General features: G+C 46.3%; 4 protein-coding genes across 4 annotated transcripts; 3 read left to right on the plus strand and 1 right to left on the minus strand.

Moving 5' to 3' along the window:
- The first annotated feature begins 12 nt into the window (after positions 1–12).
- vps4a (vacuolar protein sorting 4 homolog A) lies at positions 13–4815 on the plus strand. Its single transcript, XM_003966988.3, has 11 exons — positions 13–243; positions 789–900; positions 989–1133; positions 1227–1288; positions 1351–1470; positions 2018–2174; positions 2255–2403; positions 2483–2564; positions 2860–3079; positions 3160–3300; positions 3385–4815. The coding sequence occupies exons 1-11, from the start codon at positions 223–225 to the stop codon at positions 3484–3486; spliced, it is 1311 nt and encodes a 436-aa protein (XP_003967037.1). The 5' UTR covers positions 13–222; the 3' UTR covers positions 3487–4815.
- cdk10 (cyclin dependent kinase 10) lies at positions 4313–8643 on the minus strand. The gene is given in 14 exon segments (XM_029842149.1): positions 4313–5395; positions 5470–5522; positions 5609–5748; positions 5896–6019; positions 6091–6150; positions 6544–6613; positions 6792–6844; positions 7180–7250; positions 7364–7442; positions 7578–7680; positions 7881–7951; positions 8045–8083; positions 8085–8123; positions 8452–8643. Coding segments are annotated over 14 exon segments (1095 nt in total). The 5' UTR covers positions 8550–8643; the 3' UTR covers positions 4313–5300.
- Positions 8644–11068: 2425 nt separating this feature from the next.
- Positions 11069–16362, plus strand: chmp1a (charged multivesicular body protein 1A). Its single transcript, XM_003966989.3, has 7 exons — positions 11069–11216; positions 11964–11983; positions 12079–12156; positions 13113–13259; positions 13402–13530; positions 13615–13808; positions 14869–16362. The coding sequence occupies exons 1-7, from the start codon at positions 11210–11212 to the stop codon at positions 14888–14890; spliced, it is 597 nt and encodes a 198-aa protein (XP_003967038.1). The 5' UTR covers positions 11069–11209; the 3' UTR covers positions 14891–16362.
- A 2168-nt stretch (positions 16363–18530) lies between these two features.
- On the plus strand, positions 18531–22606 carry slc10a3 (solute carrier family 10 member 3). The gene has a single exon (XM_003966990.3). The coding sequence runs from the start codon at positions 18997–18999 to the stop codon at positions 20425–20427; it is 1431 nt and encodes a 476-aa protein (XP_003967039.1). The 5' UTR covers positions 18531–18996; the 3' UTR covers positions 20428–22606.
- The last annotated feature ends 19 nt before the right edge of the window (positions 22607–22625 follow it).

Genomic DNA, 22625 nt, shown 5'->3' on the forward strand with positions numbered 1-22625 from the left:
ACTCATTATTTTGAAAATCCAAACCGGAAGTTACTGTCTAACTGCACTGGGCCGAGGAAGCGCTGTCATTTTCACGAGCTAAACCGTTAGCAGCTGATTAGTGATGTAAATACCGCCGTTTTCTGTCAGAACACGCGTCTAAAACGGCATTGTTTTACATAGCCAGCTTTTGATCGAGTCGGAGCATATAAATTTGGGAGAAGAGCAGAAAAGTGAGATGAAATGACAACGTCAACTTTACAGGTAGGCTAATGTTAGCAGGCTAGCGCTATGCTGCCACAACATAACGGTTTACTATTCGAATGGAGGCTAGCTAGCCAGCGGAACAGCTGACGCTAAAGCCCGCTAACGAGCCCTTTGACTGAGACAGTCAACAGTGAGTCCAGTGCTCCAAGAAGATTGCGATGCCCTTTAAATGCAGACGAAAATGCAGCTGCTGTGTGATGAAACGGTAACATTGAGCATTTGCGTTTAGCGATAATGTTGACAATAGCAGCCCATTAGCAGGGCTGCGTCCTCTGCTGACAAACTGAGCAGAGATGTTTTTAAATGGGAAGTTATGGATAGAGCCATAGATAGTAGTCATTTTCTCGGGAATGCCTATTTGGAAAGACTCGCAACCTGTGGTGGGTGCAGGGGTTTCCATCGGTTTCCTTTGTTTACCAGTGCAGCCTGATCTCTCTCCATATGCAGCTTCACACCGTGATGAATTCCATTCTCTCCCACTGATAGTGTTTCCATCCTCAATCTTTATGTACCTCAGTCCCTTTATTGTGTTTCCATTGCAGAAAGCAATCGATCTTGTGACCAAAGCCACAGAGGAAGACAAGGCAAAGAATTATGAAGAGGCCTTACGGTTGTATCAACACGCTGTGGAATATTTCCTACATGCCATCAAATGTAAGCACCAAAGATGTATATAGCGTTACAAACCACGGCTCTTGCAACCATTTATTGCATATGGAGTTTTGAATTCCCCACCTTCCAGATGAGGCCCACAGCGACAAGGCAAAGGAAAGTATACGAGGAAAGTGCATGCAGTACCTGGACAGAGCGGAGAAGCTCAAAGACTACCTGAAAAATAAAGACAAGCAGGGGAAGAAGCCGGTTAAGGAGTCGCAGAGCAATGACAAGTGAGCCGCCCCTGCTCTTTTCTAAAGAAGCCGTGTTCCTGTCTTTGGAAATGACTGTAACTATGGCAACTTCTCTTTGCTTGTTGCCTGCAGGAGCGATAGTGATAGTGAGGGGGAGAATCCAGAGAAGAAGAAACTGCAGGAGCAACTCATGGGTATGTCAAATGTGCACGGATTGTTTTGTGCGAGTCCTGCTTTATTATTGCCACGTGTGCAGGTGCAATTGTGATGGAGAAGCCCAACGTCAGGTGGAACGACGTGGCCGGACTAGAAGGAGCAAAGGAGGCCCTGAAGGAAGCTGTCATCCTACCTATCAAATTCCCCCACCTCTTCACAGGTAGCTGGGAACGCTGTCCTTTATCATCAGTTCCATCTCTGACGTTCTCTTGTTTTGTAAAGTCATTTAAATGTTTCCAAGCCGCTTTCGCACCTGTCAGATTTTTATCTCTCAGAAATACTGACGTGAATGCAGAATTCTTTTGCTTAAATCTAATTATAAATCTAAATCTTAAATCTTCGCTCTTATACAGAGCTACTCCAGCTGCACGTGTGAAGACAAAATCTAGTCTGATTCTTCACAAATCCTACGGAGTACATGTGTGAAAGGGGCTTGGAATGATTCACATGAATGTTTATATCACCAATGTATTGTGAAACTATGTAAAACGATGCTAACCTTACATTTGTTTAAAGCATGCTAGCATGTTTACACCCAGAGAACAAGATTTTTGTTTCATCGTCAGGATTGTTTTTCTTAAAATTAGCACGTTTGTGATTTGAATATCCCACATAGTCATCTCCCTTCCTACTTCCATCTGTGGGTGTTGTGCACATGCTTTACCACTGTCGTGATCAGCCCCCTCTGATGACTTCTGTCTTCTCAGGCAAGCGGACTCCATGGAGAGGCATCCTGCTCTTCGGTCCTCCCGGGACAGGGAAGTCATATCTGGCCAAGGCCGTGGCCACTGAGGCCAATAACTCCACGTTCTTCTCTGTCTCTTCCTCTGACCTCATGTCAAAATGGCTGGGAGAGAGTGAAAAGTGTGTTTCCTCCCATCGTCTCGCTCCCAAACCCTTGACGCCACGTTCCCGTCACGTCCGTGTCTCCTTGTTTCTGTCAGACTGGTGAAGAACCTGTTCGACCTGGCTCGCCAGCAGAAACCCTCCATCATTTTCATCGACGAGGTGGACTCTCTGTGCGGCTCCAGGAACGAGAACGAGAGCGAGGCTGCGCGTCGCATCAAGACAGAGTTCTTGGTCCAGATGCAGGGTGAGCTGAAGGGGACGCAGCAGCAGTGACTAATAACAACAACGCGCAGCCATATTATACGCGCTCTCTTCTTTTTTAGGGGTGGGAAACAACAATGATGGAATCCTGGTGCTCGGGGCCACAAATATCCCCTGGGTGCTCGATTCTGCCATCCGCAGGAGGTCAGAGGTCACTTCACCGGTCCCCAGTTTCATGTTTTTTTATGTTTTACAGCTGTGAGAGCTCTATTTTAGACACCTGTAGAGTTGGTGACGCGCTACACGTAGAGTCCAAATACTATTGTATTAGGTTCAGCAAGCAAATGAACATAGTGCCTGTAGACATCGACATAGACACTGATGACTTCTTTTGTGCTAAACCGAGGCTCCCGAATCCAACCTGACCTCGGTTGTATCCTTATAAAATGGCTCGTGAGTTCCTCTGCCCCCCCGCCGACGTGCGCACGTTGTGTTTAAGGTTTGAGAAGCGCATCTACATCCCACTGCCAGAGGAGCCGGCCCGGGGTCAGATGTTCCGCCTCCACCTGGGCAACACCCCACACAGCCTGAGCGACGCCGACTTGCGGCAGCTCGCCCACAAAACGGACGGTTACTCGGGCGCGGACATCAGCATCATCGTCCGGGACGCTCTCATGCAGCCCGTCAGGAAGGTCCAGTCCGCCACACACTTCAAGAAGGTGGGCGCTCCTCCGCGGGTTCCGAAACAAACGCGTAGCGCCAGTGTCGAACACTCCTTTACCTCCCGTTCTTCCCGCAGGTTCGCGGCCCGTCCCGGAGCAACAACCAGGTGATGGTGGATGACCTCTTGACCCCGTGCTCCCCCGGCGACCCTGCAGCCGTAGAAATGACCTGGATGGACGTGCCTAGCGATAAGCTTTTGGAACCAATAGTCTGCATGGTGAGGCCCAACATCTGATCCCAGAAATCCAGTTTTAGTCGGCAGAAATGAATAAATGACTGTGTTTGGATCCTTGGTTTGCAGTCGGACATGCTGCGCTCCCTCTCCACCACCCGTCCCACCGTCAACACTGAAGATCTCCTGAAGGTCAAGAAGTTCACAGAGGATTTTGGGATGGAAGGCTGAGCCGCAGAGTCCCGCCCCACCTCTCTCGATTTCATTAGAAGAATCCCGACCAACACTCAGCGCCCCCCCCTCTCCCCCTCCCTCCCCTCAAGTGCGGAACCATCCTCGTAGGTTTTCGTCCCACTGACGAGCGCTTGGTTCGCTGCCTCTCGTGGATAAAAAATCAAGTATTTGTGAGCGGGGCGAGTTTTTGAATCCTCGGAGGGAGTTTCCTGTGATTTGTTGTTGGACAGTGGAGCCCGCGTTCGTCGGCGCTGCTCTGGCGGGGGGGGAGCGGCGTTCCGGACGAAGGGCCGTGCGTTTTGGTTGCCGACGTGCACTTTGCTTTTGAATCGCAATGAAGGAATCTCGCCGCCGTTTGGAGAAACGAGCCGGCGCGAGCGCGTTTAAAGGTTTTTACTGAATTTGTGTTGTCGTTTTGTTTTGTTTTGTGTCGAGTGAGCGTCAGCGGCACTCGGAGCAAAGCTTCAGGTTTTTTGTTGAAGAAAAAAAAAAGAGAGGTGTGCTCGATCGGGATCTCAACGCCAGATTTAGCCGTCGGACCGCTTCGTGCTTTTCAAAATAAAAGCACGTCTCTGCTTTCAGTCGCATTACATCATCTTCCTCAGCAGGTGGAGTTTGCCCACTTGTGTTATTGTATTTCTTTTTTCTGTGGGGGCTCTTCATCCAGCTGAAGTCGAAATTCCATAAATTACAAGTGAGAATACTTGATCCCAGCTGCCAAACAGCCCTTGTGGACGTTCACGTGGTTCCTGCTTCCGCTTTGTGACTGTGGTGAATGTAAAACTGACGCTCGTTTCTGTTTCAGATCAATCAAGCACACCTCTCTGTTTGAACACTTTATTTCGGGACGTTGACATGCGTTTTCGTTCGAGTATTACGGAACATCTTAACATGTTCAACTTGACATGCAACTTAACTTACCATATTTGAGACACATGTACGCTACAAGCATCATGATGGAGCATTTCAAAATGCTCCTTCTCAGCACTCGTACACTACGCTATTACAATATTGGGGGGGGGGGTCCCAGATCGGCCTTTGCTGGTCGTCTATCGGCTGCCAGGGGGACAGAATCACAGCCAATTACTGTCTAAAGCAAACTAATTTGCAACAATTTGTCCCAACTGTTTACTGTGTAATCAGGGCTGCAGGGGTGGGACGTGCCTGCGATGGCTCAGTGCTGTGTGTGTTTGTGGAGGTACATGCTGGATCAGTGGGAAGTGTGTTATTAATGTCCCTGTGAGGGATCTCAACCAGCTGCTGGCCATGTATCCATCGTTACTAATTTATCCTGCATTAATAAAAACTGACATTTCAAGAGAAAAAGGCGGCGTTTGACGCGTTAATGTTCTATACCTGGACCAGTCGGCCACGCTCGCTGCAGGTTCTACCGAGGCCACGGGTTTACAGTACATTGGTGCCGCCCAGCCGCAGCTCTGGGAAAACGTTCTGTCTCTCCTAATCTGAACTGTTGAAGCAGGTGGAACACACTGTACGTCAAGGACACTTTGTTGGCTCTAAACCCGGGATCTCGACGAGGTTGTCGGTTACGTGTGCTTTTAAATGACTTTAAATGATTCTTCAACGGTTTCTCTCCATTCCCTTTGTTTTCACTGATGAAAAACAGAGCGCAGGTTAAGGCAACAAAGTCTTCGTGACCACGTATCAGAACCCTGAAGTGAGATTCAGCCTCAAAGTTGGTTCGACACTTCAGAGAGGATCCTTGTATGAGTTAAACTAAAGAACGTGTGCTCGTCTGTGGCGGTTTAGAGCTCCAGAGTCCAGACAGAACGTGTCTTGGTCCTCGTCTTTCAGACTTTGCTCCTTTTGGGGCGGCTCTCTGCCGGGAGGGCGGCACGCTTGTTGCGATGGTGCGGGAACGTTGGCATCAGCTCCGGCTCACAGGCTGCGTAAAGGAGCGAGACCACGTGATTAATCGGCTCCGTGATTACAGCCGAGCCCAAAAACAGCAACACTCACGTAGAGGTTTCTCTTTGAAGTAGGAGCTCTCCAAACAATCTTTGGCGGTGGCTCTGGATCGGGGAAACAGACCGGGGTCAGTCTCCTGGTGCCGGTACCGGGTTAACAACCATTTGGATCGGGGTGATAAATACTAGACCTGCGCTGTGGGTTGTACATGAAGAGCAGGTTGAGCAGCCTGTGGCCCGCCTCGGACAACCAGATGAATTTATTCTTCAGGTTGTTGTAGGGCTGTTTCCTCAGACTGTACTGACCAATGAGGGGCAACTTAGAGAAACCCTGGAACACACACACACACACACACACACACACACACACACACACACACACACACACACACACACACACACACACACACACGAGTTCACACCCGTCGTCGTTTGACACGAAAGTGTTAAAGTTAAGACTGGTGCAAAGGAGGCTAACCGGCCAGATGTTCTCATTGGGGGTCCCCAGCAGCTGCACGATCAGGTCCACCTGCTGGATCTCAGAAGTCCCGGGCAGCAGAGGTTTGTGAGCCAGCAGCTCGGCCAGGATGCAGCCAACAGCCCTGCGGAGTAAACATCGAATTAGGATTCAAGGCCCATCCAGGACGGGTGCCTGCAGAAGACAGAGCCTCACCACATGTCCAGGGCTGTAGTCTGAGACTTCGTCCCTAGGAGGAGCTCTGGAGCTCTGTACCTGCAGACCAATGAATGAGAACGTATGTGACAAGGTCCTCGCCTCCCAGAGATAATGGAACCAACAGGGAAGGGATTAGTGAGGCAGATTAAAAGGGAGAGTTTCCACTGAGGCTGCACAAGGACAATGTAGCAGTAAGCAGACAGCTATTACTACTGTCAGTGACCTCAGCGACACCGTGTTCCTCATATTTATCTCCAAATATTACGAAAACCATGTAAAGTGACTACTTTTTCCTCTTCGGTATGAAGAGGAATAATTACTGAATAGAGTAACTGTAAGCAAGTCTGGAGGAACGCATTGTGATCTTTGATGCTGAATCCAATATTCAATATTCACATTCCGTGTTGATGCCCAACACATCTGGAACAGGAGTGAGCAGAGTACACTCACCATAGCGTGACCACTCTGGGAGTCATGGGCTGCTGCGGAATGCCGTACATCCTGGCCAAGCCGAAATCGGCTGCAAATGACGGGAACAACCCCACAAACACAGCAGTACAATGTCAGAAGTGTATCACGTGCGCTCTCTTGTTCACGCGCTGGCCGTGCAGAAAGATAATATGGTTGGACAGATGTTGGAGTGCATTCCCGTGCCACATCAACGCGCGGCGGCGGTTATAGTGATGGGGGCAACTCACCAATCTTTACGCGTCCTTTGTCTGTCATCAGCAGATTAGACACCTTCAAGTCCCTAATAAAGAGATTGGAGAGGATAATGGCCCAACCACCTGACTGGTTCAACCCCCCCCTCGCTCCAGTAGAACTCAATTAAACCCGCTTTAAAGACTTTCAGGTACAGCTTTAATTAACACAAAGGTTAATAGACTACTTGGCTTGCAGATGTATGACCTACATGTACAATGGGAGCGATGACGAAAACGGAGCAACGCACGTTTTTTCAGACCCGACTGTTTCATAAATCCAGGCGAAATATTTCTCCCCTTATATTAAAGAGAGTGCGAAGCTTCGGGAATGCTGCCGAGTCGATACGTGACGACAAATGTGTGCGGAAAGACGTGGACTGACCTGTGTATGATGAAGTTGTGATGGAGGTACTCCAACCCTCGCAGCAACTGGAGGATTATACACTTCACCTGAGCAAACCAGAGATAAAGCGAGTCAGGGAAGAACCGGGTTATTAGAGTTAAAAGGTTCCACGAACCTCCTAAATCATTAAGACTTTTTTTGATCATCTGTGTGTCGCACCTGGGGCCTCGGAGAAGGGGGTCTGCATGTTCTCCAGCAGACTGGCCAGATCCTGCTCACAGTAACTCATCACCAGGAACAGACTGAGGACAGGAAGACGCAATCCAGATCGACCACGACGGCCCCAGATCCCCACAGATATCACAGGTTAGGGATACAACATCCGCTCCCCCGTGTCTTTAGAAACCCGTTATGTGTCTGAGTTCTGCTCGTCTCACCTCTCCAGCTGGCTGCCAACAACCACCTCTTTCAGCTCCACTATGTTGGGATGCCTCAGCCTCAGAAGCAGGTTGATTTCCCTCAAACTGCTGATGGGGATCCCTAACAAAAGAAACCCCACAAGCTTGTGTGCGCTTCTGAATCGAATGTTTCATTCGATGCCCCGTGTGCAATATTGGTCGGGTTTCCCAGATTTTCTAGGTCGGGTTAAGGTGTGGAACACAATAGCCAGGCCGTATTTATCATCTACCTGAGGCACATACAAGTGTGTGAAAGCTAAAAAGATTAAACCCAACTCTTACCGTCCTTCTCTTTGTCCATGCGGACCTTTTTCAATGCTACAATCTCATCAGACTTTGTGTCCGGGCTCGATCTACCACAGAGAGAGAGAGAGGAAAGGATGAGTTCTTAATAGCCAAGTAATTATAAGTTAGCGTCAAAGTTCACAGCAACTTTAAAACTACACACAATCCCATAAGTTCCTTCTCCGATGCGGTTGAGCTTCAAATTCTCGGACACTTCTGCAGCTTCCAAACTGAGGGAGAAATGGAAAAAACATAAGAAAATCCACATGTCATTGTATATGATAATTCAAACTCTTTTAATATGTATTAGACCTATTATAGTATCTTCATTGCCTCGATTTTAGTAGCTTTTACTGCTGTTCTCCGCTTATAAATAATCTAGAATCATACTTTATCTTTTCTTGCTGCATTTTACATTGATTTCATTCGTTATTATATCTGTGAGGTTTTGTTTTTGCTTTTCGATCTATAGAGAAAACTGAAAAGAAAGAATTAAAAGAATTAAGAACCATAACTGGCAAATGCTGGCTTGATTTTCTGTTGGAAAGAAATGTCTTACCCTGTCGTTTGAGGCACTGTAAACGTTCTGTTATTCTTGATCGACTTCAGCTTAATTGGATCGTGTTCTTCCTCGCCAACTGTATCCATTCGGTCGTTTGACGACATTTTCAGTCTGAAAAACAAGAAATATTTCTTTTTATATCTTAGCCGACAAATTGAGGCAGGGCGCCGCCATGTTGTTTGTTCCGGTTTAAAAATGGCCAACCAAGGACTTTCCCGGAGTTTAGCAGTGGGTCGCCGTTATAGGTTCGCAGCGCTGCAGAAAGGAACCACTACAAAAATCTAAGCATTTATAGAGGACACCAGTTTCCCTGAACAGAAACCTGTTTCCAGGCACGGTCCTCCAAAATTTGCCATTTCTCTTCTTCTATCCTAGTTAGTCCCGCCTCTCTAAGATTAGTAATTAGGTATTTTTCATTTTTGCACTTTTTTAAAATCAAAACACGATTCCATCTACTGTGAGAAAAAGTGTGAATATAATGCAGTCAACCTCAATGTGCAATGGATTTATCCTCCCCCAAGCCACCAGGGGCAATCTAAGAGTCAGGTTGAGCCAGGAAAGATGCCCTCATACAAAATGAATAGGATTTCCATTGGAGATAGAATCAAATATTCAAAAACTAAAAAAAACAGGAAATATAAAAATTTTAGAGGCCCTTACACATGTGTTGAACTGTTTTACAGATAATAATGTAATGTGATTATAATCAATAGTATACTCCATCTTGCCATTATTAAACATAGTAAAGAGAGGTTTGAATTGATTTTTACAGTCTGGTTAACTTTTAAAAGAGCTTAACACTTGTAAATGCATGCACACAGCGATAACACATCTTGACTAGGCACAATTTACCTTCTGCTGGGGTTATTTTTTGTTAACTGGTTTCCCTCCCCACTACAATAGGTGTGGAAGAAGGTCTCCGCTCTTTGACAGCCTCCGCTATAGTAATGTTGGCTTTTGAGGCGTGGATGTCTTCTCGTGATGGAGCCGTGACGAGGATAGTTGGCGGACCTGAAGAGCACTCGGTTGACTTTGACTCATTGTTGGACTGAGAGGCCGCTGAAATAGAGGGACCGAAGGGTTCAAGTATTAAGGAAGGAAGGATACATACTACACACCACTTGACAGCAAATATGCGTGAGATGCACATTATTCTAAATAATAACAACATCGTATTTTAAACTACTTGTCCAATTGCAGTTTTACTGCTTCTCATAATTCACATTCAGATTCCTTTCTAATGTAATCACATGTCTGTCCCTGCTTACAAATGAACATTAAGCACTATAATTCTACCTACCTACCTACCTACCTACCTACCTACCTACCTACCTACCTACCTACCTACCTACCTACCTACCTACCTACGTACGTACCTACGTACCTACTAATTGGATCAATGAAGGTTTGCTAACTCAAGCAGTTTTCCACGGAGCAGCATTTATTTAAAGATTAGGCTTGAATGGTGATGTGCTCCTGCCTCTCAAATTCCTACTATAAGAATCAAAATACAATCCACAGCTTAGATCCACGCAAGGTTCTGTGTTTATACAGATTGATCAGGCAGAACAAATTACTGAGCACTCATCCTAACGATACCATAGTTCCTGTAGAAAAAAAGATGGGAGTATCATCCCTACCTGAATCTACCTTCTGACTTGCTCCAGACCCCATCAGGCTTGGGACAAATGTCCAGTTCTGGCATGTGAAAACACAGCAGTTCCAGTCTGGACAGCCTCGGCTGCGGCACATACACAGGCAGCATTTAGGAGCTTGCTCATTATCTGAGGCTTCCACGGATCCTTTTTATTTCATCTCTGCCACTCCCTCCCTGATTCTCTCACTCCCTCTGGTCACCAGCAGTAATCCAGAATACGCATAAAGGAGGAGCAAAGATTTAAAAAAAAAAAAAAGAAAGAAAGAAAAGAAAATGACTAACATTTTATTGTAGATAACTATTTGTTTCTAGAAGATAGTTCATGAATAGCACCTAATCTTCAAACCATTATAAAATAACACAGCAGCACAGAAAAGGTGTCATGATAAATCATTTTGAATTTAAGCCCAAAATGTAAGTTTCAGAGCGTGATTAGTTTGTTGGCATTCCTCACAATGTCAGTTGTGATTTGTTGTGTGGTCAAGCAGGGACATGCGCAGGTGTGTTTCTTTCCTTTTCTTTTTTTATCTATTGCTGGTTGTCAACAAACTCCTTGAGCTGATTGGATGGGAGCCTAAAATGGTTAGGGTCCCCAGTTCATTGTATATTTTAAAACTGAACAAGACAGGCTGCTGTGCACATTAAATACACTATTGCTGCCTCTACTACTAACATGAACACTAATAATTATATGCATAACATATAATCAGTTAACTGAGTAAATAGTGCTTCCAGTTAATATTTTTGAATTGTTTTAAAATGCATCAAAAATGCCACTAAGGTATATTGTAACATACATTTAGATGCATTATATATAGATGATTAAATACCAGCTGTGTTTGAGATGTTCTCACACATGTAGGTTGAAGATGAGGTCAAGTTAACTCTCACAACGATAAAACCACATGGCGGCAGTAATGAGTCATTTCGTTGTTTCTCCGACACAAAAATAGCTACGAAGAAGACGAGTGGGCGGGGCGGAGGCTTGTTGACGTAATACATGTAGGACCAGGAAGTGAATTCTTCGCTTCAAAACAGACTTGTATCGCTTCGTTGAGACGCTCACATTTTCTTTTTTGCGGTCTTTTTCAACATATTCGCCTTAACATGGATGGTATGTCGGCTTGTGAACAGCCAAAGGCTCTGTCTTCACGGCTGTCGTTATTGTAGCGTTCATAGTGAATCTATTGACAAGTAGCTAGTATTAGCTTTCAATCTTGGGAGGAAGGTTAGCTGTCAAACCTGTTTTGATTTTCAACTATGTCTTCTGTGCTATCTATAACTAGTTAAAAGATATCATACCTGCGCAATTTGGCAATTACTTTTTTTCAAACAAAAGAGCTGTTTTTGTGGAATAAGTTATTTCATTCAAAATAAGATGCATAGGTTCGACAAACCAGTGCGTCATTGTGTTCCATGGAAAACTGTCATTTTATAATTGGTATGAGTGTATAGAGTTAAAGCTAACGTTCAAATGAAATAGTAATTGCTTATTAAAACTAAGTAGCTTCCCAATTGTTCTTGGACTACATTTTAGTGACGTTTGTTTAACAGTAATTAATCAGAACCAGGTTATGTAATGCGCTATTCTTGGTTAACTATTTTCCTGTGTCTGGTTTGGGATATGAAATAAATGTTTAGTTTTGGGCCATTTCACTTAAAACATTGTATTTTTTAGTACTCACACCATCGTGTGCTATGACAAATATGATCGTTAGGGGGTTGTGCATCAATCGGCATAGATTTTTCTTAATGTAAATAAATCACATGTTACTTTTAGAAGCATTTTCACTTTTATTGCAAAGGCAGAATCCAAAGCTTGTAACAGTAACACTCTACTTCTGTCATTCTCTGTCCACAGATATGCTATTTCAGCTGAAGGTAAATGTATTACTTTGGAAGTTTTATGAATCGGTGGGATGCCGTTTTTGTGTCAGCGGTTTGCTTCACACGTCTGTGCACATCTTTCTTTGTAGTTTACGTCCAAGCAGCTTGAGCGACTGGCCAAGAAGGCAGAGAAAGAGTCTGAAAAGGAGCAGGCTAAAGTAAAGAAGGTGAGTTGCTATTGCTCAGGTATGCTTACACTCTCACTTGTCCTCTGTTCTAGAGCCCCATGTGTTGCTCCCTAAATTGAATATGTCTCTAAAGTTTCCATGTGTCAATGTCAGTGTTTACTGCGACGCTGGAGAGGCCACTGCTGATCATTATTGTTGGCTTTTTGGCACGTTGCTCTACACTTTTGTCTCTGGGTTTTAGACACATCACAAAATACAGATCTTGAAGTTTGGCACTCTCTTTACTTTGGTCCAATAATACATTTTTAGCAGGGAAGTTTACAGTCACTGCAAGTAAAATCCAAGTCATCAGTTCATTACCCAGCTTTTGTGTCATCACCAGTTAGCATGATGATGAACATCCAACCTGCTTCATGGAGCTAATAAACATTTGTGTGCAAAGGGTTTTTGCATTAAATTATATGTCTCGTTTTCATTTTAGTGTAACTACACTAGAGCTTCTTATTCACACATCAATCATGTAATTTATGGTCGCTTCACTGAGGCAATCAAGTGCTTGGTAGATATTAGCCAGCAGGGGGCAGCAGACATTAAGAATGGCGCTAGTCGAGTTTTGATCGTTGACCGACAGAATTCTGTACAGCGACTTTTTCTCTAAGCACTTAACGTGAGCCTTTTTTCTCTTCTAATGGATAATTACAACTTTAAAAACACTGCACATTCATTTGTTCTTTCTCCCTGTTTTCCAGATAATTTATTCCTAGAACAAGAATATGCCTTATTTCACTGGCCAAAGCTATTTTCCATTCCCACTCCTTTTCTCTCTATCTATTGTTTACTACACCCTTGTTATTTCATTAATAGCAGTTTAAAATGTTATTATTATTTGTTTTGGAAATGGGTTGTTTACCAATAGCGTAACCATAGTTACGTTTACGTGTACATGACAGAATTTCATGCTTGAGTTTTCACAGTGTTTTTTCTCTAATCTTCAGGCTTTGCAACAGAAGAATGTGGATTGCGCCAGAGTTTATGCAGAAAATGCCATCCGTAAGAAAAACGAAGGGCTTAACTGGCTGCGCATGGCGTCTCGAATTGATGCCGTCGCCTCCAAAGTCCAGACTGCTGCCACCATGAAGGGAGTGAGTTGTTCAGTGTGAATAGATTTTACCTTGGATTACTCGCAGCCACTCCTCTTGTAATGTGAAACCCAAGCTGCTGTGAATGTAAAATGAGATACACTGAATTATTCTTCCATTATTTATGAAAGCATTTATTGCTCAGGTCACCAAAAGCATGGGTCAGGTGACCAAGGCCCTGGACAAAGCTCTGAACTCCATGGACCTCCAGAAAGTCTCTGCAGTCATGGACAAGTTTGAGACCCAAGTCCAGAACCTCGATGTCCACACATCAGTGAGTAGCTGCAGAGTGCTTGTTTTTCTTTATTGTGCTGCGTAAAAGAAGAGCTCAATCCCCACATATTCCTTATTACACCAGGTGATGGACGACTCCATGAGCTCAGCAATGACACTGACCACACCTCAAGAACAAGTAGATAACCTGATCCACCAAATAGCAGAAGAGAGCGGCCTGGAGGTGATGGACCAACTCAACCAGCTGCCTGCGGGAGCCACCTCGGTGGGTGCAGAGAGCGCTAAAACCCAGGACAAGGAAGACCAGCTGTCCCGGCGGTAAGGACTGGCTTAGTCTCGGAACACATCAGAATTCTATAACCTGGGATACAATGTGTCTCATGAGATATCTGGGTGCCAGGCGGTTAACAAGGAGCACAAGACCAGGCCGCCGCGCGTGTCCACCATGTCACGAGCTCGGCAATTTAGATCCCTGTGATCCTCACACAAACTTGCTGGTTGTGGAACCCTGGACAGGAAATTAGCCTTTGTGAAATAGACCTTTCACAAATCTGCTTACGGTGCAGCTTTTTAATTAAAAGCACATTATGGCAGTTGAAGAGCTGAGAAAGAATCTCCCGATTACACAAACGTCAGTGACGTTCAACAATGTGAAGGCTGAAAACGCTGCACTGACATCAACCGAACTGTCTTATGGTCACTTATAAAAGCGCCTGTCAAGTTTTCAAAGCTCGGCTCACTCGTATCTATTGTTGAACATCTTCCCCATTTGACATTTTTCTCCATTTGCTCTTTCTCTCTATTCTCCATTTCTAGAAAAGTCTATTTTGGGCCCTGACATCATGTATATACCATAGCAACACAGAGTACCCGGCCTTCTCGGAATCCCCAGGGGGGGGGTGATGATAGTGCTGGGGGATAGACCAGGGACCCCATAGTTCTACTGGGGGACTTTAACGCCCATGTGGGCGATGGCAGTAACACCTGAGTGGTGTTTTGTTATTGGACTTCAGTGTCCATCACAGTTTGTCCATAACAAACAGCATGTTGATGCATGAGTCTGGGGTGAGGGAAGTCTGGGCATCTCTGATGAGGCCGGTGCCCCCGCGACCCTGTTAAAGCAGTAGAAGAAGAGAGGAGACACATATACAAGCTTGCACATGCTAACCTGTGAGCAGGCTGTTACTGACAGATTTGCGCCGTAGATTAAAAGAGCTTGAGCGTGCTGTTTGTTGAGCCCGGTCGACAGCTGGGGGATGATTAAAAAGCTTGATTTAATGTGCCTTTGAAATCTGCCTCGGCCCAAAGTACAGTAATGTCAAATATTGAAGGGAAAAGCCGTAATTAAAGAATCCCGCTTTTGTTTCTCGTGTTCCAGGTTGGCTGCACTGCGCAACTAAAGCACCGTCCGGCAGCAGAGAGGTCACATCAGCCTGGAACCAAGCGGACAAGCATCATGGCGGCAACAGGCGGCGTGTGTGTGTGTTTGTATTGAACCTGATCCTACCTGGAGGACTTAATGAGCCTATTGATTACCTTTCCCACGCTCTAAAAATACACACAGTCCCGATGTGGTTTCCCTTCCCGTGTTCCCATCTCATTCTCTCTTTCATACAGGCATACATGTGCACTTCCTCTTTCTAATCTATCCCTTTCCTCCTCCATTTGCTGCTTTCTGTGCTGAAATCACACACTTTATGGATGTATGCCCAAAGAAGAAACAGAATTTTAGGACTGGACAGACGTTAAAGCAGGACAATAACTTTAAAGCCCCTTTCACACGTGCACTGCCCTTCTGACGTTATACGAATGCAACCTATATGACACCAGAGGATTCATCCATTTATAAAAATGATTAAATAGCAAATGATCCTGCTGCCCCCCTGGTCTGCACAGCTTTTGAAAAGCTCTGCTAACTCATAATAGCGTAGCGGCGTGTTCGCTCCACCCTGTGTGAGGGCATCCAGCACAAACGCTGATGCTGTGTGCTGCATGTGGAAATGGACCCAGAGGTCCTCTGGAGTGCATATGTGAATGGGGCTGAGGTATAATGGGGAGCCACTGGCAACAATAAGCTGTTTGGGGGGGAAGATCTTTATTTAATGATTTAGTTGTTTTTATCTCTAGTTTAACGTGGAGGACTGTAACACGTTTAAAGGAAACTACCATCAGATATCGTTACACTAATCAGATCCATATGTCCTCACATCCATCCAACACTGGTGTGTTGCTATGGTTACATCGCCGCGTACATCAAAGGACAATTGCCAAATCTTTATTTCCGTTTTATTTTGGTGTCAGTGATGTTCTGTTTTACTCTACACACTCGATTTTCGTGTCTGCATTCTCGCTTCAAGCGCCTTATGTGGGCTGCTTGTGTAAGCGTGCCCCCCCCCCCCCCCGTCCAGTGCCTGAAGGACAGCAGATAAGAAAGCAATGAAGAGCAGCGGGCCAAAACTCCACTGGCACCGACATTCAGGAGAAGGAATGTTCCGTTCCTCGCTGCCAGACGAGCCCGAGGTGCTTTCTGGGCCGATCTTCAACAGCTTGGGTCATCAGAACTCCCCTGCGACCAGTACCAGATGAGCCCCGGTCGTCAGATCTCCATTCTTGTCTTTGGACCGCCTCAAAATAGATTGAAAGTGTTTCCGCCTCAGAGTGAAGTCTCATCTTACGTGTCTCGATCCCAAAGTCATCAGTGGAGACCTCTCATGTTCATGCTGGACCTCTCGGAGGCCTGAGGATGGCCGCCCTGCCGCCATTTTCAATCTGTTGTCCATTTTCCCACCGGGAGGGTTATTTATACTCAGCAGACTTTGCTGCACTTTTGTTTTCTATATAAATCTCCTGAAAATAAAGTTTTGCCCTCTGATGCAGTGGTGACGTCACTGGTTTGCAACAGTAGATGGCACCAAAAGAAAACGTAAGCTAGTGAACGACGGAAGGGAGGAAAAAGAGGTTTGAACTTTAGAAGGGAAAGAAAAAAGGCTGAAAAGATTTAGAAACATTTGCACTGAAAGCACTGACCAGCAGTTTTAGAAGGGTAGTGCCTTCTTTTTTAATTTGATCTTCAGGTTAACATCTATGTTTTCTCATTTGATGGAATAAAATACAAGGACAGGGTGGTTGCTTTGATCTTTCCCTTTGTGGAAATCTAAAGAATTTTAGAAAGCTTTTAATGAGAGGGGCTCTCTTCTCTATCAAAATGACCGCATCCCCTTTATCAGTGCTCCCAAAATGTGTGCATTCAGTCGCGTGATGGCGAGACAGTATTCAAAACTTCAGGAAGATTCCCGGAGGGGAATTCAGCCAAGTATGCAAACTAGCTTTACATCCGATGTGGCGCCTAGTGGAAACAGGCTTTTACTCCACCATTAAAATTCACCAAAAACATTAACAGTCGCTATGAAAATATAACCCGATGGGTAAAACCTGAGTGACAGCGGCCTCCGATGAGTCGGTGGCTTCAGCAGAGGCGCCACTGGTTCTTCTTTACCTCGTTGACCTTCTCTCTATGCTAATTCAGGAGATGCGAGATAGACTGTGCACGTTATGTGCTCATGCTGTTTGTGCTGCCTCTAATATTAGAATAGATCCATCTGAGCTTAATGCAGAAGGGGGTTCGCTCAGAGAGTTGAGCCCAACGCTTTGAGGTATTTCACCATCGGTCTTCCTCATCTGTGACGTACAGCTCGACCAGTTCTCCCTTTATTCTTTATATGTCGGCATCTCCTGTGTGTTTAACCACAGAGGCAAACACGCACAGCTGTGTTGCATGTGCAAACAGTGGAAGCTGCAATGTCACCAAAATTAGGAGCAGAATGTAACTACAGGCCCCCTAAACTTGTTATTCTTGTCTTTTTTCTCTTTGTGGAATTATAGTGATGTGAATTATACCAACGTGAATGCCCGCAGCTACAGAACAACTGGCTGTCTGACCATGAAATGTCAGAGAAGGGGCCAAAGTAATCACCCCAGCAGGTCGCCTTGGCATATGCCGAGTCTTTCCACAGTGGACTCGCTCGTCCTCTTTTTCCGGAAGCCTTCCTTTGGCCACGGGGACAGAAAGAGGACAAACATTTCAATGCAACAATACATGTTGAACTGGTTTCATAACAAGTAGCAGCAGATATTATCTGGCACCAATCTGACTGGAGCACAAAGAAAAAGCTCCACTGACCCTGGTGAATTGGAGGGGGAAAAAAAGAGGTTTATAAATTGAGAATGGCTTTTAAATATGCAAGTATGCCCCAGGAGCCAGTTGCTATAAAAAGGGACACTCACAGAACTGTGTCAGTGCTGACACAATGGAGTTCCCCTTCAATGCAGCATCACCAGGGTGAGTGACAGTATTTGGTATCCCTGCTGTTTGCATGACAAATAACTGATACTGTACCAGGCAGCAGGACAGAAACCTGGAACTACCTAGAGAGACCGTTTGTGTTCCTCTTTGAAGATACTGGAGCTCTGCAAACAGCGATTTAAACAAAGAGGGGGTTGGCCAAAACCTCCCTTGGGCGACAGTGACAAACACTCCTGCGCAATCCATCCTCGACATTTCTGATAAATAAATGATTTGCCACTATGTACTTATTTTCCTGATTTCCGCCATTTTATTTCGGCCTGGGGGACGTTAAACGCGTGTCGCTGCCCGTGATGCGGTGGGTAATCCCTAACAGCCCGCACCACACAACACCCTGCTGGAAATAGACCCAACACAGCGGATGGAAATCACGGTGTTCCCTCTTCCATAAGACTGCCCCCGTTCAGGGGGGGGGGGGGAGGTGGCGTTCTGAGCCGCTCCGATTGGATTAAAGAAGGCTTGTGTAAAGACACCCGTAATCAGACACCAAGATGCCGGAAATGGTGGGATTTTATTTTGAAAATAGCAGCGCGCGTGCGCTTATTAGTAGGTAAACCTGTGTTGAGAGGCTGCAAGGACGAGATCCTCACGGTCTTGATTATGCGCTCTTTTACGCAGGCAAGTACAACAACTGGGTTTATATAAGAAAAAGTCTTGTTGAAATTAAATCAAGGGCTCGTGCTTTGAAATTCCACAACCGGAAGTTAATGTTTGATTCGGCGAAATTGACCAAAATAGCTCCGAGCAGCACATCCACGGGAGCTCAACGGCAATGTTCTCCTTTTCTATGAACAGGGGAGAAACTAAACCTTCGGCACAGAGCGAAACCTTTCAGAAACGAACCTCCCGGATCAGCGCAGACGCCCCGAAGAAGTCGTGAGAAGTCGACACCTGTGCGCGCCGGTTCCGACCGTGCGTCGGGAGCCGCTGCTCTGCAGCTGGGCGGGGTGATGTTTAGGTTCCGGTATAAAGCCAGCGAGAAAATGGGAACGGGCCGATTCGTGGGGGCGGCCGCCGACGCTGTCGTATTCACCCGGAGTCTACAATGAGAAGTTTTTTATCCCGGTAAAAAACAGGGCGGTGGTGAACCGTGCGAGGCCGCTTGCGGAAGAAAAGCGCGTCTCCGCGGCACCCCATCCGCCCATGTCTGCCAGTAAAATGAGGAGGCTATTTACATGCTGCTGTTTCTTCGTTATTGTCATCGGAGTGGACCGGGCGTGGGCCACCGGAAACCTCACGGATGACAGCAGCGACGACACGAACCTGACCGCCGACAGCAGCCGCTATATCAGAATTGGGGATGGGTCGTCGCAAGAATTCGAGTTTCCGGAACAAACTAACGGCGTTATCGTGATCAGCAGCCAGTACCACAGCCCCGCCGCCAACAGGAAGGGCCGGCAGAGTTGGAAGCAGACGGTCCAGGTCCGCTCCATGGACCCGGAGGTCCTCTCGATACTCAACGTGACGGATAGCGGCCACGCAGGAGGACCCGCAAAGAGCTACATTATCAGCATTCGCTCCGGGTTCCCCGGCAGGGCTCAGCTGCACATACAGCTGCTGGACCTGGACCAGGACTCGGGTCCTGTTCTCATCGAAGAGAGGACCGATTACACTATAAAAGTGGCACCCAGTGACGATGACCTGGCCACCCGGCTGACCCATTCGGGAGGTCTGTCCCACTTCTCTGAAAACCCTGTCCTGTTTGCCTTGCTCCCCCTGATCTTTGTCAACAAGTGTGCCTTTGGGTGCAAGGTGGAGGTGGAGGTGCTGCGCGGTCTGCGCAAGAGCCCGGTGCCGCTCCTCTTGGGTGCGTTGGGCCAGTTCTTCGTGATGCCATTGTATGCCTATGTTGTGTCCCAGCTCGTGTCACTGCCCAAAGCTCTCTCTCTGGGCCTGGTCATCACCTGCTCGGCTCCAGGCGGAGGGGGTGGATACCTGTACAGCTTGTTGCTTGGTGGAGATGTGACCCTGGCCATCTCCATGACCCTGGTCTCCACGGTGGTGGCGGCGGCGGCCATGCCCCTGTCGTCAGCGCTGTACGGCCGGATCCTGGGCGTGCACGCTGCCTTACACGTGCCATTTGTGAAGATCCTGGGCACCCTCCTTTTCATCGCCATCCCAATTTCACTGGGCATGTTGGTGAAACTCCGCTTCCCCGCTCTGACGCGCGTTCTGCTGGCGCTGATAAGACCGTTTAGCTTCGTGCTCATCGTGGGGGGCATCTTCATGGCGTACCAGATGGGCGCGTCCATCCTGGCTAATGTTAAACCCCAGATTGTGGCGGTCGGGGTGACGGTGCCTTTGCTGGGGCTGGCGGTGGGGACCGTCCTGGCCAAGCTGGCGGGCTTGGACCCACCGCAGAGGAAGACCGTTAGCATAGAAGTGGGCGTCCAGAACAGCCTGCTCGCGCTCGCAGTCATGCAGCTGTCCTTCCGCCGCGAAGAGGCCGACTTCGCCTCGCAGGCGCCCTTCATCGTGGCCCTGAGCAGCACCTTGGAGATGCTGCTCATCGTTCTCGGGTACGTTGCCCGACAGAGATTGTGCGGCGCGACCACCCCGAGGAGCGACACTTGATTGTAGCAGCGGTTTGGGGTTGTTTTGGGGGGGCGGGGGGGGTTGGTATTACTTTAAAGAACTTTTTCATACCTGTGGAGGTTGAGTGTCCCTCGGTCTTGGCTAAAAATGTTACAGAATCAGTCATCACTTGTGGTGCACAGCAAAAGGATTTTTGTTGTTGTTGTTGTTTTGCCATTTTTGTATTTTTCACAAAAACCAAAGGCCTTTTACCCCATTGGAGACCCTTTTGTGTTTGTTTTACAGTATGTACTTTCTAAAATCAGATAATGCTGTGAGTTCCTCAATGTAAATATTGCTAAGGCGAAATGTCTCTGAAAGAATATTTTTGTACCAGATTACTTTTTGTAATTAAAAAAGCAAAGACTTTTGCGTCATGTTTACAAAAAGGTCCACGTGTCTTAGCCGAGAGGACTTTGTGGGGATTGTTTTGGGATTGTTTGTGATTGAAATCGGAAAGTAATGATCTTGAAAGTATTTCCTATTGATTGTCTTTCTTGGATCTTGGAATCCAATTTACTTGAACGTTTGAGAGACAAAACCAGACGATTAAATAAACAACACTGTAACAGCCTGTCACGATTATCTGTGGTGCGCCGAAGTCCGACATTTATCGTCCTGTTCGACAAATTAAAATGCAACGACTTCATGTCAGCCATCAGGAGGTGACTTTAAAGGCGTGTGAGGGAGGAAACTAAGTAAAAAGGTACATTAGTGTGGACTGTACTAAGGACAATTCTGAATTGCTCCAAATTCAGATTATTTTTTTTTTTAATGATGCTACTTTAATTACATCTTAAACAAATTTTCTTTACTGTTTCAATTCCATTATCTTTATTCCTTTGATTGCTGCATATGACTTTGCAGGTTTGCATAAGTTCAAGGCCCTGATAACATGAACTACCTGGCAGCTGTTAATGTCTTAGCAGTGATTATTTAAGCAGTCGCAGGGAGGGAAACGTCAACTACGCATCGGTCACTGTCTTTTCTTGCTGTGTGTTATGTGACTAAAAACTCATGCTACAAATGTGGGAGCGGCCAGACTGAAGGCAGTCCGGGCCGGGTCGTGTTCCTGATGGAAAGTGCTTTCAGGGGTCGACGGCTCGCCCAACAGTTTCCAGACGGTTGAAGCGAAACGACTCTGTCGAGTCGCCGATTTGGCGGAAACAAAACTGAAACCTAGTGAGCCTCACGTGGGTTTGGTGCACGCAGATAGACAAAGTTCAGCAAAAGTTAAAACTGGTGGAAGCCAGCGAGGACATAATGTGATCGCGAGGAATCGCCGGTCAATTAAAATCAATGCAAAAGGTCGTGGGGAATAAATCCACGACCTGCCTTTGGTTGAGAAACATTGTACAAGCGAGAACAAAGTCCACATTTTATCAGCCCGCTGCTCTGCGGTGGATGGAAAAGGCCATGAAACAAACACTTTGGTGTTCTTTTGGCCGCTGAGCTGGGCTTACAATAACAGGTTCATAATTCACTGGCAGAAAAGCTCCACCCATTTCCAGTAAATGAGCATTTCCTGACTCCAAGAGCAACAGACTCCAGGGTGCTTTCGTTTAGATGTTTAACTGTGCACATTCTGTAGTGGGAAACAGGGGTTTGGATGTGCTGTGTTGGCCCAGTTCTCAGGAATGTGACGCAGCTGTGAAGCCTCCAGGCTGAGCGGAGCTCGTTGGGAACATCTCAGTCCCTTTTCTTGTGTTTTCATTCCTGTGGCCACCTCACAAATGAGAGAAGTTCAGCACTGTTTCCCCACCACACAGCAATGACGAGGACGTGCAACGCAGTCTTGGACTCTCACGTCTTTGGTTTTCCTCTTTGCCGCTTTCATTTTGTTGCAGAGCTTTTGATTTTCGCTCAGCAGGCATGTAACAAATGGTCCTTCATGGCGTGAAATGAGTACATTTCACCCCAAAACAAGTGACTGATATATCAGAAAGAGACATTGAATAATTTGTGATTTGGTGGTATTCTCTGTCACAATTCTACTTTTTTAAAATTGCTTTCAGACACAACGCAGTTCTTTTTATTTACTCTCCCAGTTAATGTCAACAATATATGTCCAAAGGTATGTAGCTGTATTCTAGTGGCATAATATTTTACATGAAATGTCTTTTTTTCTGTATTTGAGTTCCTTTGTTCCTTGTGTGTGAATATAATTTTCCTACTCCAACTCATGTGTTGACTCTGAT

This window comes from Takifugu rubripes, chromosome 9 (assembly GCF_901000725.2).
Source record: "Takifugu rubripes chromosome 9, fTakRub1.2, whole genome shotgun sequence".
Classification (NCBI taxonomy): domain Eukaryota; kingdom Metazoa; phylum Chordata; class Actinopteri; order Tetraodontiformes; family Tetraodontidae; genus Takifugu; species Takifugu rubripes.